General features: G+C 36.1%; 1 protein-coding gene and 1 long non-coding RNA gene across 2 annotated transcripts in view; one reads left to right on the forward strand and one right to left on the reverse strand.

The window, feature by feature from the left end:
* The window catches only part of MPP7 (MAGUK p55 scaffold protein 7), a 204,076-nt gene that overhangs the window by 143,130 nt on the left and 41,912 nt on the right, over positions 1 to 19,034 (forward strand). Inside the window, exon 11 of the mRNA XM_077771770.1 lies at positions 8,945 to 9,115. Coding sequence (XP_077627896.1) covers positions 8,945 to 9,115 — 171 coding nt within the window. The remainder of the gene's footprint in view (positions 1 to 8,944; positions 9,116 to 19,034) is intronic.
* Positions 16,090 to 19,034, reverse strand: part of LOC144238015 (uncharacterized) — a 114,211-nt gene continuing 111,266 nt past the window's right edge. Inside the window, exon 5 of the long non-coding RNA XR_013336975.1 lies at positions 16,090 to 16,301. This is a non-coding gene — a long non-coding RNA (uncharacterized LOC144238015). The remainder of the gene's footprint in view (positions 16,302 to 19,034) is intronic.

Genomic DNA, 19,034 nt, shown 5'->3' on the forward strand with positions numbered 1-19,034 from the left:
TTCACTAGGTACTTTGAGTTTCTATTTTTTATTTTTAGCTTGAGGTGAGCTGAATGATTCAAGGGTATTTACGGCATTTGAACATTTCTTTAAGTTTTATTGAGAGCAACTTTAAACATGTAACATTCCAGAGGTGAATTTTGTATTTGTTCAAAGGCCTTGTTCCACTTTCTATACAAAATTAGCATATGAAAAGTTGGTTAATACAATCCACGGTCATGTTCATGTGTCTTTGATAATTTTTTTTTCTCCTGACATTGTTTTATGAGTATAAGAAACTGATTAACCAGCTTCTTCAGATCTTAGTTAACTTTTATAGTTTCGTATTGGCATTTCTTTTCACTTTAAACCTCCTCTCAAGGTTTTTTATCTGTTTATTTGTTTGTTCTTAATTATCCTCAGTGTCTTTGGGACAATTTTATGATTGGTGTACTATGGAAGTATTATTTCAGTAATAGTTTCATCTCAGGATCATGTCTACATAGTTTTTACATGTCAGTTATGATTTCTGTCATTATAGCAACATTGGCATTATATTAAAAATGTTTATTTTAATGGAAATTTTCAATGTTTTGTTGGCAGGAGCCTAACATTGTGTAATAATTTCCAGCTGCACAGTTTTTATTAATGTCTATATAAGGTTTTTTAATCTTCTTAAAAAGTTCATTTGTACTAAAATACTTTCTTCCTTGTAACTAAGGTACCTATTGAGCTATTAAATATTAGTTTTGTCAAATTAATCCAGTGTTTTAAGATGCAAAAATGATTTTCATACAATGTTTTGTAGTTCTCCCAAGTTAAAAAAAAAAAAAAGAACCCACATTTTCATGTATTCAAGGAGAGAAAAAGAATTAAAATGTTTATTTTTATCTCCTTGTAAGAAAGTAAGCAGTTTTCTTGCTTGTGTTGATATCAGGTAATTGTATTCCTTTAAAAATTAGCAACTTTAGAGTGGGACCTTCCATAAATCTCTTAACTTTTGAGGTTCCTATGATCAGTATTTCTATTTTATAATTCAAACAATTGCACTGAGATTCTTCTTTTCCCATTCTACAAACATCTATAAAATTGAAACAAAGCAAAAGCTCATTTATTATTAAAAACATTGAGAATATATTAATATTTGATGTTATGAGACCAAATTGGGTACATAAAAAAATATAACCAAAGATTAGGACTGTCCCACTTGAAAATTATAGGTGGTAACATAATAGTATTTATTTTCTTTGAATTAACAGAAAGGCAGATCTCACTTGACTTATTCACATGTGTGATTTCTGGGGCTGCTAGAATTGATGGTGAGTCACCTTGACTCTATCAGAGGGCCTTTTGTGTTAATAGATGTTCATGAATGCCATCGTACGTGCCTTAAAATTTTATGAAAAAGATTATTAAAATCAAATATTTACATTGTAAATTACACCAAAGTTGCTTATTTATGGGAGCAAAGAATGTGATAACAATTTATGATTTTTCAAAAAGATTTCACATCAGTTGTATTAGTTTGGTCATAAGTTTTCAAAAACCAGACTCCTTTTTCTATCTGTCTTGACATTTGGTTCTGTCTTCCTTGACCTTTGATCTTTAGTTCTCATGCTTTATTATTTTTAAAAAGTCATTTTCCATTATTTTTACTTCTGTTGCATTTTAAATAATTTATTGGCTGTTTCTAACTAGTGTGAATATAAAAATGCAGTCTAATATCACAGTCATGTCAAAATTTAGAAGCCTAGACCCTGCTTCTGAGACACAGGCGAGATGTATTCTGTATTTTATATTGGTATGACACACATCTGTCAGTAGTGGATTTCATTTGTTTGGTTGTTCATATATTATGAACTCTGTGTTTGTGGGCTTTTTTCCCCTCAAACTTTAAAATTGTGTAACATGATGGAAAATTTGAAAAACAGAATAATAAAAATTGCCTACAGCCCTTTCACCCTAACACAACCATTGTCTGTTTTTATGCATTTTCTAACACTTTTTTTTTTATCAATACCAACTTTTATATTAGTAAAAAGGTAAAACTCTCATAATATGACTATTGTGTTCTGCTCAGTTTTTTTTCCATTTGTTATTATATCATATGTATTTTATGGTGCGCTGATGTTTTAGATGATAATTTTAATGACTTCAACCTCATTTCTTTGAAAAAATGTTGCATAATTTAATTAACCATTCCCATACTTAAGTATACGTTGGATACTTCAAGTTTTTTTTTACTTTTTTTACTGTTAGAAATACCACTAACATTTGAAATTATAGGATTGATAGGTACAATACTTACCTATAACATGAAGCTTATTTTAATAACATGATCCTTAATTTACATATGCAAGCGTTAAATTTTATAGTCTTTGGATAAATGGTGTTATATAAATAAAATGTAGTGGTGGCTTTGTCAATGACCAAGTCACACTGCTTGGGTTTAAATTTTTTTTTTTTTTTTTTTTTTTTTAGTTAAAAGAAATGTCAGTGCTGAATGGGAGAACTTGCTCAAAATCTTAGTTTCTAGTTGGGCGACTGTGTTGCAAAACCCCTGAAATTCCAAGTATTTGGGAATATTCCTGTGTCCCTTGGTAGACTGGGAGCTGTGACACTGTTGTATATATTTTCATATTTTATACATCATCTTGAGCACAGAGATGTATCCAAAATGTATTTAATTATATTTGGAAAAAATGTCTCTAACCGAAAAGAGCTTATGATTTTTAAACCCTAAAATAAACTGCTGTTCCTTTATCTTTTCCTGTGTACTTATTTTATAAAGTAACAGGAGGCTCATCATTTTTTCTACTGCACATCTATGTATTTGGAGTAACTTTTCAAACTTGCTTCTCTCATCATTTAATATTTAAACCAAAGTCTTGGTAATCTTCTTTTCTTTCAAATTTTTTACTTAAATTCCAGTTGGTTAACATACAGGGTAATATTAGTTTTACTTGTAGGATTTAGTGATTTATCTGTTACTTACAAACAACACCTGGTGCTCATCACCACAGGTGCCCTCCTTAATACTCATTACCCATTTACCCATCCCCCACCACCTCTCCTTCAGCACCCCTCCGTTTGTTCTCTATAGTTAAGAGACTGTTTTATGGTTTGCTCTCTCTTCCCTTCCCCCCCCCCCCATGGTCATCTGTTTTGTTTCTTTAAATTCCACATATGAGTGAAATCATATGGTGTTTGTCTTTCTGAGACTTAATACGTTAATAGAAGAGCCACTTAAATCCATGGAGTACTGTGCCTACCTCATTGGGTTGCTGTGAGAATTAAATGGATTAATCCACATAAAGGCCCCTTGTAGTAAGTTCTCAATACATATCAACTACCACCGTCATGACTTCTGTTGTTTTGGTATTGATATTATCAATAAGAGAATTCTCTAAACTTAGACCAAGAATCACTTTTTTCTTTTTTTTGATCATGACATAATAAGCCATCTGGTACTTCAATACAGAGTATGTATCAACATAAAGTAGTGAAAGGATTGTTCAGTAAGTATTTTGGGGACCATTGGTTAATTACTTAGAAAAATATAAAGTTACAGCCTCACCTCACAAGCTTGATCTCATGATTACAGCTGAGTAATTCCAGATGGGATAAAAAAAAAAAAATTAAATGTAAAGCCATGCAACCCATTTTTTAAACTTAAAATATAGGTGAATATTTATCAGACCCAAGGAATAGGAAAGTCATAAAAACAGTGGGAGAAGTCACAAAAAGAAACGCACAGACTCAAATATATCAACATTTAAAATTTCTTCAAAATGGAAAGTTGAAAATCTTAAAAAGTGTTTGCATCAAATTAGGGCCAAGGGCTGTGACCTTAAAAGATACATGTACATGTATGTATTTATAAAGACCCCAATAAAAATGTAATCAAAATGTATTAACAATTTACAGAAGAAATAAGATGTGCAGATGGGTGATACACATGAAAGAAAGGTCAACTCCAGTATCAGCCAAGATGAAATGATTACACTGTTTTTCACTCGTCAAATCCCTGAAGATTTCAAAGCGAATTAGAAGTCTCTTCATGAGAGACTGGTAGTATGGATCATTGTATTTGTTGCTGGTGGAAACGTACATTGTCATTCACTGATCTGAGAAGCATTTGGACAAGATCTAGCTTCTGGCAATTTATCCTAATGGAATAATTCGCGAGATGGAATAAAGGGAATGTTCAGGGATGTTTATTGAGATCTTCTTGAAGTAAGGAGGAAAAAACAAGCAATTTAAGTGTTTCCTTTTATAGTAAAAAAAATACTTTAAACAAAGCTTTGCAATTATATGACCAGCTAACAAGTCGCCATCAATTATTTCTACTGGAAAATGTTAGATAAGAAGTGTCTCCTTGTGATTCCCAGGCTGACCTGCAGCCGCAGTCTTCTCATAAAGTCACTTTCCTATTGTAGTAAAGTAAACGTGTCGTTCCTTTAAAACACACAAATCTCTAACAGCTGTGGGTAAGCTCCCTGGAAAAAGCCTGTCCATAAAAATGTTGAGCCAATTATAAATTACAAAAATGTGAAATATAAGGAAAAATATATTTTGTGTAAAACTGTTCCCTTACTCCAGATTCCTTGTTACTGTTCCTTTTCTCTTCCTCCTTTAAAGCCAGCTCTTGCTAAGATTTGTGCTTTGAAAGTGAACTGGAACTAAATAGGTTCTAGGTTATTTATTCACATTTACCTGGAAGAACGCTTTGCTTACTTTCAGTGTAAGTCTACATTTTTAAACCTTCCTTTGAATAAGAGAACCACACAAATCTGAAGGTAAGAAATTGTCTCTTCCTGACAGTTCACTCTCCTGTAAGCTTAGACTTAGCCCAGGTGTGCTGACACATCAGCCACTGTGTTGCCCAGGTTTGAAAATTTCAGTCTCCACACTGCCTTGAACGGCACGCTGAATGACCTATGGCCCCTGACTACTCGCGGAAGATAGATTCTAGGAAAATAGTCTGTTTTGTTCTTTTGGTCTGAGAAACCATCACAAGCAGGTACTCTGAATTTTGTACCCTTTCTCGTATCCTCTGTTCCAGCTATTTATTGGTTGCTCTAGGTTGGGAATTTTTGTAACATTCTGTGTATTTATATGTGTGGATATATACAATATATATGTGTATATATACTGTGTGATATAAATATGGAACATGAATAGGTATATGTGGCTCAGGAGAGTACATGATCATAATAAGACAGAAGAGAAGGTTGCTCTTTAAATTTAAATATTATACCAGAAATTACATATATCCCTAGAAAGATTATCTGGGGGTGGGAGAAAGTGAAAGGATAGTGCATACTAAAATTTTTCTGCTGTGTTTCTTCAAAATGCTCTACTATTCTAATAGGGTACTTCTAATATTTAACATATTTAATTCTGGCTTTAATTTTAATAACTATATTTAAATATTCTCTTATAACAATTAAAAACATATTAATAAGCCCCTTATTTTTTCCTTTCTTGCTAGTAGTCCATGTGCTGTGGGAAGGTATATGTTTCTGCCTTCTAGGTACTTTCAGTTAGTTGGAGATATAATCAAGTACTAATCCATAGCCAGTATATGTAGGTATTTACCATATACCTACCATTTACATATACTTGGCTTGGTACTGGGCCAAATACTTTACTTACTTATTTTTTAAATGTTTGTTTAGTTTTGAGAAAGAGCAAGCAGGTAGGGGAGGGGCTGAGGGACAGGGGTCAGAGGATTGAAAGTGGGCTCCACGCTGACAGCAGAGACCCTGATGTGGGGCTCAAACTCATGAACCAGATCATGACCTGAGCCGAAGTTGGATGCCCAACCAACTGAGCCACTTAGGCGCCCCTGGGCCAAGTGCTTTATATGAATTGCTTGTTTAATCCTGAACAACCCTGTAAGGTGGATACTGTTATCCTCATTTTAAAGTTGAGGAATGAGCCTTCAGGTAAGTTTTCTAAAAAGTTGGCAAATCACACAGCTGTACGTATTAGAACCTATGTGCTGACCCAGACGTTGCCACCTGTGGTTCTCAGTTTCTAACACGCATTCAGCACCGCTGCTGCTGCTGCTCTAATAGAATTGGTGTGGTGACCTGACTGCCATTTTTATTTTGTGAGCGTTTTGGGTCAAGATACTTATGCTTCACAACCTGTGGGAATTCCAGTCACTCGGTAGTTGCCACCTGGAAAACTGATGGGAGGTCAGGACCGTGTCATGGTGCCACCGGCAAGTGCAGTGACGCCTGTGACATCTGTGTGGCCAGGGAGCAAGGACGTCCCGGGCCGGACAGTCTCCCTAGTTCCTTGCAGCACTGTGTCTTTGTATGTGGTATTTGATCGTTACGTCTGCCTCTTAGAATTTTCTCTTGTGACGATGCCAAATGTGTCCTGCTTTCTTTGTTGAAATTTATATTAAGAAAATGAAACAGGAATGAAGTAAGGTTTTGCTATTGCCGTTTTAAATTAATTGAATTTAGAAAAATTTTATCAAGCATCGTATAACTAATATGCCCAAACCACCCTATGGACCATGGCCCCCATCTCTGATGTCCAGAGAACCTCAGCCAGAAATCCGATTACCTTCTCTCTTGTCCCCACTATCTCTTTATTGTTTATAATGAAAGTAAAAGTTTCAGTTAATTGTAAAAACTGGGTAAACACCTTCACTGAAATGCAAGACTCAGCTAGAATTCATGGCTCCAAAATTTTTTCAGGTTTTCACTCTTGGACTTCATTTGCTTTGGATGAACCATTTATGTCCTAGTTAGAGTCATTCCTGGGCCATAGGTTTGTTAGTGACTTGAGGAAAACCCTCCCTGCATGCAAGGAATAGCCATGAAGAAGTTTCCCATTCTACCTGCTTATCCTCTAATTGCCTTCCATGAGATGAGATCCGTGGGAACCTAAAATTACAACACTCTGAAATATCAGCATCAAAGAGGTAGAATAGCTGATGTGTAATTTTTGTGCTGAACCAGGAGCCATCTTCTACTGGATTCCAGAGCGGGCCCGCAGTCACAGGACAGCGTTGGGGTGGGGTCGGGATGGATAACTAATTTCTGCAAATTGGTAAGACACAGTGGTCTGAGAAGCATTGCACTGAAGCCCTGGGAGGGGTTGTAAGGACCCCTCCCCCGACTTCTGCTGTGGCATCGCGAGGACTCCGATGTAAGGGAAGAAACCCTTTACCTGGTTCTCACAAGTCTTTCCCCAGTATCCTGAAAAATGAGACACAGTAATAAAGAACTTTCCTGTGATCCTTTATATAGAATTTTAAATTCTGCCTGTCTGTGTGCTTTTAGCATTGACACTTTTTCTTCATCTCGAGGCCCAGTTGGCCATTTTCCCATGTGCTTCCCTGGAATCTCATCCTTCTTTGAGAAATACCAATGTTTTATCCCTTGTCCTATTTGCTTTTTTCTCTTTGCCTTCTGCCTTGGATAGGAGAGCTTTGGAATGATTAACTCTTGTCTCAAATCCTTTGTAACTCTTTTCCCTCAAATAATCCAAGTATCTCGAAATCAGAATGACTTGTGGTAGGCCACAGAGATATACCATCAGATGAAGTTTTATCACCTGATTCTTAATATCTTGGCTGGTTTTTTGTTAAACTGTGAATCCATAAGGTGAGTGGTATAACTCAATGGTTATTGATAATTGTTTTTAATACTGGCCTTTATTTTGAATCCTATTAATTTCTTAAATTCAGTGGTAATGTTCTTTTTCATTATGGTTCCTAAAATCCATACAAATCAGTTTTAACATTCTTGCATTTTATTATAAAATACCTGTATTTAAAAAATTTTTTACTAATCAAATTTGATCAATATTTTTTCCAAGAGAAAAAAAATACTCTTTTACATGAGAATGTATTTCTGTACAAAAATGTACTTGCATTTTGCTTCATACTATGGGGCTGATATCACATTTCAATAAACAAAACAGTTTTCTCTTCCTTAAGGTCTGGATTTTGAGGGTTGGTTAAGTTGAGAACTGATTGCACTTCCTGCCAAATTCATACTGTGTACAATAAACGTCACTATTCTAGAAAGGAATTAAAACCTAAGTGATGCAACAACATGAAGGGCAAGCAGAATGAAATGGGAGTTGACCGAGAACTTTTGCCTCAGCTTTCGGAGCTCTTAGTGTTAAAAATGGTAGCAGTGAGCTGGAGAGGACTCTTTAAGCAGACATCACATTTATTGAAGTACTTGTAAAATTATTTTAGTAAAAGATCATATGATCTATTGATGGGAGTGCACAGTCGAGACTGTGAATCTTATTTCCAAATTTCAGTAGGCTTCAAATTATAAAACCATAGACTTTCCATAGGGACCTGGACTTGGTCATTCACTCTCCCTCCACAGGAGTCTCATAAAAGTTAAAGAACTTGCTCTGGTTCTGTCCGCCTGATCCATGTATAGGCGTGTTTGACACTGAGCTATCCCTAGTTTAGTTTTCTTTTTATTTAACAAGAGATGCTTGTCTGTGCCACAGGTATGTTGTTAGGTTATGCATACAAATACAAAATAAAATATTTTAGTCTTTATGACTGAGCGAATTCATCATTTATATTTGAAATGGTTTTACAGGGCTTTTAAAAAGCTTTTTTCTTATCAACTGTGTTCCTCAGTTAATCCATGATAAATTATGATTTCCAACTTATTTTGCTTTACTACGTATTTTACTCAGTGATTTCTGAAAAGAACACTTTATGGTTTGGAACCAAATAAAATTTGTAAAACTACAAAGATAAATGTTAGATAATTCTATAAATTGCTTTAATGAAATTGTGTAGTATCTATGTTTTCTTTTTTCTGTTACAAAACGTACTTGTAACAGTCTTATGGTTTATAAAATCCAGTCCAGATTTGAGGGTTTTTAAATATTTGGGTTTTTTTGTGGTTCCTTTCTTTAGTTATTACTAAAATATATGTATTATATATATATATTTTTGCAGCCGGTTTTAGGAGAAGTTTCCGTCTTAGTAGAAAAGATAAGAAAACAAATAAGTCCATGTATGAATGCAAGAAGAGTGACCAGTACGATACAGCTGACGTGCCCACATATGAAGAAGTGACACCCTATCGGCGGCAAACTAATGAAAAATACAGACTTGTTGTCTTGGTTGGTAAGTGTGTCCTTTGTAATAATACTGATGAAATAAGTGCGGTAGTAAGAATTTAACCTCAGAGGGCATTCTGCTGAAGATTTCAAGTCCAAAAAAAAAAAAAAATCTCATTCTGAACACATTTTGTTCGGCCTCGAAAATGACATTTTCAGTCTTTTGTACTCACGACATCCATGAGACTTAAGATGTCAATGAAGAACAGTACTGGCATTTTAGTGGGACCTTTGTAAGGGGGACAGCAAACACATCGCAATATATTAAGGTAAATCAGGGTAACTAAATAATAGAGACTAATATTTGTTAATGTAACACAAGTGTCTTTTAAATCATTGTGAGGCAGCAGCCATGGTGACACTCTTATGAAATAAACTGTTTCAGCAGAGCGCTAGAATATTTAAAGCTGGAGAGTCAGTTAATGAAACTGCTTAAAGTAATTAATAAATGTGATGATTTCTGTAAACATCGGCTGGTTTGACTCATAGTCACGTTTTAGCAACTGTCTTGTCCACCCTTCATAGCCGTGTGCACAATCCTGACCTCCGTGTTACTCCACCCACCTGATCCTTGTTGCCAATTCTTTAAAAATTTGGTGACAGGTAATTAAGCTCCAAGGATCAACACCAATGACTTGGGGGGGGGGGGGATAAGAATAAAGGAGCCTGCTATCTTTTCTTAATTATTCCTTCATAAACTGAGGAGACCATGATGGGGATGAAAATAAATGGAAAAGCTAGAGAATCACCCCTTGTATTGACACAGAGTCCTCTGAAAGGTCACAGCACATACTCTTGATGGTGGTGACGAGTGGGAAATGATGCAGTTTCTCACACCTGATGGCACTGGAAGAGATAGTCACATCATTTGCATTATTCAGAAATACATACTTACATACTTCAGAGTTTCCCTTATTAATAGTGTTCCCTTCTTCTAATCTCTGGATATGAAAGCACCCCCTAAAGCCCACCTGGAGGAACATTCTCCATCTGTTTTTATGTTTACTGTAGAGCCTGTAGTACCCCAGCTTCCAGTCCCTGTAGAGTTGGGCTAAGGAGAATATAAGTGTTCCCCAGTTCTAAATCCTTTTGTGCCTCATGGGGATTACTTGGACTTCCTGCTCCTCCTCTGCCCCTGTGTCCCTCCCAGCATCCATCTTAGCAGCATCTCTTCCATCCCCATTGCATCTTCTCTTCAGCCAAGGTCTGCTTCTTAGCCGACAAGAGAGACACCTTGTGATAAAAAGGCAAAGATAGCATGGTTTCCTGTTTCTCTTTAAGTCTGACAACTCTCTGTAGCCAAGGAGCTACTGTTACATCTGTGCTACTTTTGGTTTTCCCAAGGGATCGAATTGAAAGAGGAAAGCAGAATAAACTTTGCTCTCTTTTTCTTTCCTATAGGTGCTAACCTCGGGGGTGAGGATGAGGAAGATAGATGAAGATAAACTATGGGTCTGAATAGTAATGCAGGGAAGAATAAAAGTAAATCATAGTCACAAGCAACTAAAGATGGTTGATGGTTATGGAAAAGAAATACTCACTCCCTAGAATCTTCTAAAGGAAAAGAGGTTAGGGGAATGCTGGCCTCATGCATGTTAGAAGTAGCCATGCACTTCTGTTAAATGGTACTATATACAGACAACACAATCCTCTCTACAGTTCTTAAAGGAAATTTCTAGTAACTTTTTTTATGGATGCATTGTTTTTTATGTAGATAATCTTGTTATCTGTGACCAGAGACAATTTTATTTCTTTTTTTGTAGGCATTTTAGTCTTTATTCTTATTTTATTCTGTCCTTACTGTAGGCTCTCCAGTATGATATGAATGGGAGTAGTGAGACCATCTTTACTTTGTTGTCAGTCTTAGGGAGAAAGTACTCAGTCTTTCACCATCAAGTATGACATTAGCTGTAGGTTTTTTTTATAGATGCCCTTTACCAAGTTAAGAAAATTCCCTTTTATTGTTAGTTTGCTGGGAGTATTTATCATGAATTGATATTGAATTTTGTCAAATGGATTTTTTTCTGCATCTATTGAGGTGATTTTATGATTTTTCTTTTTTCATCTGTTGAAATGGTGAACTGCATTGATGAGTTTTTGTGTGTTGAATGACCTTTGTGTGATGTATTAGCCTTTTGCACAGTACTAGGTTCAATTTGCTGGTCTTTATTAGTTTTCTTAAATTTGTTTTCATCTGCTTTTTGTATTAAGGTAATATCACACTTATAAAATGTGTTGGGGAGTGTTTTCTCCTCTTAACTTTTCTGAAAGAGCTTATATAAAATTACTGTTATTTTCCTTTAAAATGTTTGATAGAATTATACAACAAAACCATGCCTTAGCCTGGAGCCTTTTGGGGAAGTTTTTAACTTTAAATTTAATTTCTTTTAAAAAGTGGGGAAGAGGAGGAGGAAGGAGGGAGGGGAAGAGAGTATGTGAAGAGTACATCTTTGTACATTTACACACACACACACACACACACACGACTGTTCAAGGTATCTTTCTGAGTGAGTTCTGATAGTTTGTGTCTTTGAAGCAATTTGTCCATTTCACCTAAATTGCCAGTTATATATATAAGCGTAAAGTTGTTCATAATATTCCCTTAATATCCTTTAACTCTCTGTAAGGTCTGAAGTAATGTCTCCACTTTCATTCTTATTTTTGGTAATTTGTGTCTTCACTCTTACATCAAGTATCTATTGCTGCATAACAGGTTACTACAAATTTAGTGACTTTAAAATTAGCATACACTTATTATCTGAAAGTTTTTGTGGGTCAAAATTTGGAGAGTTTAGGCATGGCTTAGCTGGGTCCTCTGCTTCAGATCTCTCGTAAGTACCATAAGGCTGTGCTCAAGCCTTGGCCTGAGGTAGTCTTCTCATTTGAATGCTAGTCTGATAAAGGATCTGCTTCTGAAACCCTGTGGTTGTTGGCAGAGTTCATAATACACTCTCAATTCCTTGCTATGTAAGCCTCTGCAACTTGGTGGCAACAATGGCAACATCACATTGTATAAACTGAGAAGGGACTAAAGCCATATTCCATACTCTATCCGTTAGAAACAAATAACAGGCTTTGCCCACAATCCACGAGAGGGAAGGACACAAAGGTGTGGAAAACAGAAGGGTGAGGATTATTTCTGGTCTTCATACAGTCTAGCTGCCTTAGTTCTTTTTATAATTTATTGATATTTTATAAAACCACTTGTGCATTTAAATTTTTTTCTATTTTCTCAGTTTTATTGACTTATGTTCTTTTTTCTTTCCTCTGCTTACTTTGGATCCATTTTGTTTTCTCTTTTTCTAGTTTCATAAAGTTGAATCTTAGACTGTTGACTAGAAACACTTTTTTAAAAATTTAAGTATTGTTAGGCATACATTTATAATTTCCTTCTAAGCACTTCATCCTACAAATTTTGATCTGCTCTGTTTTGATAATGTATCAATCAGATCAGAGTATTTTCTGATTTTCTTTGTTATTTCTTTGATCCATGAGTTTAGAGTATGTTAATTTCCAAATAGTTTGGGATTATAATTTTTCTGTTACTGATTTCTTATTTAATTTCATTATGGTCAATATGCTTTCTGTGATTTCAGTTTTTAAGTTTATCATATTTTGGGGGAGAGTAGGGAGTGCCAGAATATGGTCCATGTCATCGGGTGTTCTGTGTGCACTTAAAAAGAATGTGTATTCTGCTGTTGTTGTGTTGTTGGATGGAGTGATCAGTACATGTTATTTAAGTCAAGTCGGTTGATAATGTTATTTAGGTCTTTTATATTCTTACTGATTTTTTGTCTACTTGTTCTGTTAGTTATTGGGAAAGGAGTGTTAAATTCTCTTTAATTGTAGATTTGTCTATTTCTCTTCACATCAATCAGCTTTTACTTAAGATATTTAGAAGCTCTTTTATTAAGTGTATACACATTTAGAGTATTATGTTTTCTTAACAACTTGACCTTCTTATTATGTAATTTCCTTTTTTATCACCGGTAACATTCACTGTTCTGAAGTCTGCTTTGTGTAATATATAATAGTCACTCAAGTTGTCCTTGGCTTATTGCTTGCATAGTATATCTTTCCCATCTTTTTATTGTAACCCATCTACGTGTTTATTATTAAAGTGGATTTGTTGGTTTTTTTTTTAAAGATAGCATAGTCTTGAGTGTTATTGTAGTTATCCAGTCTCATAATCTATACCTTTAATTGGTATGTTTGGACCATTTGTATTTAATATAAACTATTGATATGGTTTAATGCAGCTCTGTTAATTTTATTTTAGGTCTATTTGTTTTCTGCTTGTCCCTTTGTATTTTGTTTATTTCTCTGTTCCCCTTTTCTGACTTCTTTTGAGTTTTTTGACTTAGTTGATTTTAATCTATCTGATGACTTTTTTGCTTTATCTCTTCATGTAATTCTCTAGTTGCTTTTGAGGTATTTTTTTAAAATTTGATTTTTAGCAGTTGGATTGTGATGTATCTGTATATGTGCTTTATTTTGAGTTTAATGTACCTGAGTTTACCAAACAAATCTATAAATTATGACTTTGACCAAATTTTGGAGAATTTTGGCCATTATTTTTTCAAAGATTTTTTTTCTTTTCATCCTAACCTCTTTCCCCTCTACTTCTGGGACTCTGAGAGGACATGTGTTGGACCCTTTAATATTATCTCACAGGTTCCTGAGGCTCCAATTATTATTTTATTTAGTGTTTCTGTTTTTAAGATATGACAGTTTCTTTTGGTTGGTCTTCAAAATCTCTAACTCTATCCTTATTATCGCTGTTTTGTTATTTAGCCCACTGACCAAATAATTTTCTTTCAGATATTGTCATTTTTTTTCAATTGTGAAATTACCAATTCTTTTTCATAGCTTTTGCTTATCTGGTAAGAGCTTTATTTTTACATTTATTTCAAGTGTGTTTACTTTAGCCTCATGAAGGTTACTTAAGATAGCATCTTTATTGTTCTGGAAAATTCCAGTGTCAGGCTCATCTTGTGGTTGGCATGTATAGATTCCTTTTTTCTTTTTTCTTTTCTTTTTTTTCTTTGCAAATCCATCATCTTTGTGCATCAAATTACTTTTGTTCTGTATCCTGGACATTTTGAACATTTATTTTGTATAGACTTTGGATCTTATTATATTCCTCTGGAAAATGTTAAATTTTTTAGCAGGCTATCAACCTGGTTAGGCTTAGTCTGTTTGCCTCAGTTCAGTTTTCAAGTCTTTGCTATGCTGCTTTGGGTCTTTTCCTTGCTTGTGACACTTGTGTTAGCCAGAGACTTACGCAATTGTTTAAATCTTAGTTGTGCTGCTTTGAGTTCATCTTGCTCATGCACAGCTAAAGGAGGGGTGAGCCCACAACTTTTGTGGGGTCTTAGCTTTTCAGTCCACTGGCCTTTGGACAGCTCTGAGATGGAGACTTCATCCTCTGGGCAAAGTCCAAGAACAGACGGAAAAATAAAAAGGGAAACTTCATCTCCTTGGGTCACCTCTCCAGATATGATAGCCTTCTACATTCTGCCTGCTTTTGTTTGCTTTTCAGAGTCTTCAGGTTCTTGCTTTTTGTGTGCCGTCCAGAGGTTTTCATCGTGATCAGTGCAAGAGATAGCTGGTAGAATGCTTACCCCACCAGAGTGGAGCTCGAACTCTCCAAAGCTGTAAACTCTCACAGATACAATTTGCCTCTCCTCCCCGGCGTGCCTTAATCAGCCTCCTCAGAATTGAGTGATATTACCCTAACTTTCATGTCTCCTCCTCAAAGTTTTAAGTGGTAAGCGGTTATCAGGACAGAATACCACAGCACCATCTGGACTACCTTTTGCTAAAATTATTCTCCCGGAAATATGTTATCACAACATTCCACTGTCTGTTCCAAGTCACAGAATGATCTAAGGTATTTTGGCTGCTGCTTTACATAAATGCTAGGTCCACAGTCATTGAACTAAAATTCATCTGGTTGAAATCTTCAGTGGAGAGGTTAGTTTAATTGTATGCAGTTAAGTTGCCCTAAATCCCTTTTGCCCGTTGATCTTTGGGTTCCTGGCACCTGATTCTGGATTCAGTATGGACTCTGTCCTATGGGTCTCATGCCTTACTTCCTGACAGACTGCTTGCTCTCCTCACTATATTTTTACATTCCCAGCAGGATCCTATAGCCTTGTTTATTTTTTTATTTTTTGTTTTGAGGCCCTGTGATATCACTCATGCTGCAGTGACTGTTCTTTCTCTGTCTCTTGCTTACAATTCCTTAAGTTTCTGAGGCTTGGTTCTCAGAGGAAATGTCCCATTTATCTCCCAACAGGAGGATTGCCCTCAAGACAGTCCTAAACTGGAGATGCTCAATATGGACACTTCCAAGTGGTAGAGCCAGTGAAGATTCACAGTTCCTTTGCTGTGTGCTTTTCCCTTGCTCATATTTCCTCACTCTTTGGAGTTTTCCTGCCTTGAGTAAATAATTAATTGCATTACTTCAATGATACCCCAATATCCATTTTTACTACTTAGATTTTTCTACTACTAAATTATTTTCTGCTGTTCCTAACTACTTTCAAACAGTCCCAACTGAGGTTTTCAATTTTGTCTTTTCTCAAGTGGGTCTTATCTTGTATAATAACAGTAACCACTTATGTATTGAGTACCTGGCATTGAGCTACTAAGGGCTATGCATGTATTATGTCATCCAGTTTTCACCATGACTATGAGGTAAATACTTGTAGGGTCCCCACAGAAGAAAAAGCTGAAGCACAAAGAGGAGAAGTAAGTTACTTTGCCCAAGATCACACAGCTACTAAGTTGTAGAGCTGATTCCTACCTAAAAAATTCAAGACCAGAGCCTTCTGTAATGGCAGCCCAAGGGCGCAAGAGCACCCAGCTCCGGGCATCCCAAACAGACCAGATTCAGCCACTCAGCAATGATGAAATCCAGAGGCAGAGAGACAAGTGGAGGTGAACCAAGAAAGGAATTTATTTCAGGGAGGCCAGTACCAGGAAGACCGTGAACTAACATCTCAAAGACTATCTCAAAGTGCTGAAAATACTTCCAAGTTTATGTAAGAGGAGTATGGGACACAGGTTGGTGGGCACATGCAGGTTGGCAGTAAAGATCAGGTTGATCATTATCTTGTTTAAAAGGTAGGTCAAAATGGAGGTAAAATCCTCTTTCAGGTCCCCACTGTCAAAGCACCATTCCATTTCTATGGAGGGAAAAGAGACAGTGGTCATTTCTTCTGTAGCTACTTCCTGCTGACCAGGGAAGACCTAGGGATTTTGGAATGGAAGGCTTTGACAGGGTGGGAGAATTTTGTTTCTTGAGTCTCTCCTGAAATACACAATAAGGTGTCTCCATGCTGGTGTGGCTAGCCCGGGCTCCTGCTTGCCAAATACAAAAAGTCAAACAACAACCAAAAAGAAAAAGCACAAGAAGTCTAGCAGGGCTTATAGCAGGGTATATTTCCGTTTGGAAAGAATTAAATTTAGTCGACTGCCAAAAGGATCTAGAGCCAGGGCATCTATAGCAATGATGTGTTTATTTAAATCTTTCATGGCTTCAGACACATTCTTTGAGTAATTTGGAATATATATACAACATTCTGTTTTAACGAGAGCACAGGTTCCTCCTTGGGCTGGAGTCAGAATATCAAGGGCCATCTGGTTTTGATGGACTACTTTTTCAATTTGTGGTTTTATCATTTAGGAGGGGGACTACATGCTGAGTTTGATTAAAGATGGCCACTGTATGCCTGGCTAAACCCGACTTGTAATTCTACATCAACAGAAGTAGCTTCTGTGACACACATATATGGCTAAGGGATAAATTAATCAAGAAGCCTCCTTTGCCCAATGTCTAGCTTGAACAATATCCCAATTATGAGAAATCACAGGTGAGCGGTAGACATTCCAGGAGGTATGGGTGTCTACAAGTGCACTGTCCAATCCCATCATAAGGAAGGGAGTGCCTTATTTCTACAAGTCCCTAACTAACCACAGGGAGTGTAGGGTATGCCCTGGCTTTTGAGGAGCTATTTTGCTGTCTCAGCCATAGAACTGGTCAGGGTGATAGTGGAGTTACACAGTTGTTGGTGAATCCATCTCATTATCCAGCTGTTAAATAGTCATATACCTACGGGGATCTTTTTATTATCCCCATAAAGTAAAAGCACAAAGATTATCTATACATTAGCAGTTGTGGCACTTCCTCGAGTTGTCTAGCTTAGGCAAACAACAAACATTCAAAGATAAGCAGAACTAGAATCTAACATCTACAAAGGCGTGTTATTGAAACACTATTTCTGTGTAAAATCACCTCATCTACATCAAAGATAACCAAATGAAGACTAATTTGTGTAAAACAAATTTGTGTAATTTGTAAAACAAATCCAGTTTTTAAAAAATTTTTAAAAAATGTTTATTCATTGTTGAGAGACAGAGACAGATTATGAGCGGGGAAGAGACAGATCATGAGAGGGAGAAACAGAATCTGAACCAGGCTCCAGGCTCTGAGTTGTCAGCACAGAGCCCAACACAGCGCTCGAACTCATGGACAGCGAGACCATGACCTGAGCTGAAGTTGAACACTTAACTGACTGAGCCATCCGGGTGCCCTAGAAAGTCCAGTTTTAATAAAGTTGACCTAAGTATTTATTTAAGTACAGCAAGAATAGTGATTGACCATTATAAGTTCTTATAAATCTACTTTGCTGGAACTTTTGTAAGGAATTTCAGACTGAACTTTTAATAGCCTCTCAAGACCAGAAGCCAAGCCAAATACTTGTCACCAGATTTGCCTGCAGTACCTGTAGATTTGGGTGAATTCTTTTTGAGTTCCCCCAAATATCCTGAGGTTTCTGCACCTGCCAGGAAGTGACATTTTTTACTCACCTGGTAAGGCAGCTGGGAACTCTCTGAGCAAGGAATCATGCCAACATTCCCAAGGGGCTCTGTTGACTCCATAAAGCCCACCTGAGTTCCTTAAAGCTGTCTGGTCATATCCGAGTCTATGCATGTCTCTGTCAAATATGACATTCCAGTCAAAGACTTGGTGTAATGTAATCAGTGTTTCCAGTGGTGTCTTATTATAACGAGAACAGATTCTTCTTGAACTTATGCAAATAATTATAACTGCCATGAAAGAAAGAACACTTACCTACAGGTTTTGAATTCTGGAGGGATCAAGTAGGGACAAAAGATGAATGTTCCAGTTTGTTCACAAGGAATATTTTATATTTCTGTAAGTTATAGATATCTTAAGAGAAAAAGTTTCCTTAAATCTGGAAGAGCAAACATTAGAGAACTAGCAATGTTTCAGATAAGAATCATAAAAGTATAATCATCTTCCTCAATTCCTTCAGTCCCATGTTACTAATTCTTATTCTGTTTGAATGCAGTTTTTCCGTCAGTTCCAGAAATTCTTACCCAGTTTAGGTTTAGGATGTTAAAGATACCAGAAACCTGTTTAGGTTAGAAGACAAAAGTCTTCTCCATGAATCTCCTGGAAGGTGAAATGTGTGTTGCAAGGGTTTCAGACAATAAATGCCAAGAGACTCAAAAATGGACATGGTTAAAGATCTGATCAGAGTTCACTATAATGCAATTGGCAAGGAAATCCAGTTATTTCTGTGACAACATTTCAGTAATTAGAAATGTCAAATAATGATCTTATACTGGGACATACTGAAAGTTAGGGATTTCGTATAACTTCTGGAACATACGATATAACCTAAGAAAGTTTATCTTCGTTTGTTTGATGGTGCTTCCCATCTAACTTAACATATATGTAACTTAACAAATAAGCCTAATTAGTCATAAAGACTTTGGTTAGAATTTGAATCTTGGGAGGTTTCTTAAAAACCTCAGAGTTTTAAAGCATATTCCAAGATAGGATTACAGATCATTGTAAGACAATATTGAGGGGCACCTCGGTGGCTCAG

This window comes from Crocuta crocuta, unplaced genomic scaffold (assembly GCF_008692635.1).
Source record: "Crocuta crocuta isolate KB4526 unplaced genomic scaffold, BGI_CrCroc_1.0 scaffold457, whole genome shotgun sequence".
NCBI lineage: Eukaryota > Metazoa > Chordata > Mammalia > Carnivora > Hyaenidae > Crocuta > Crocuta crocuta.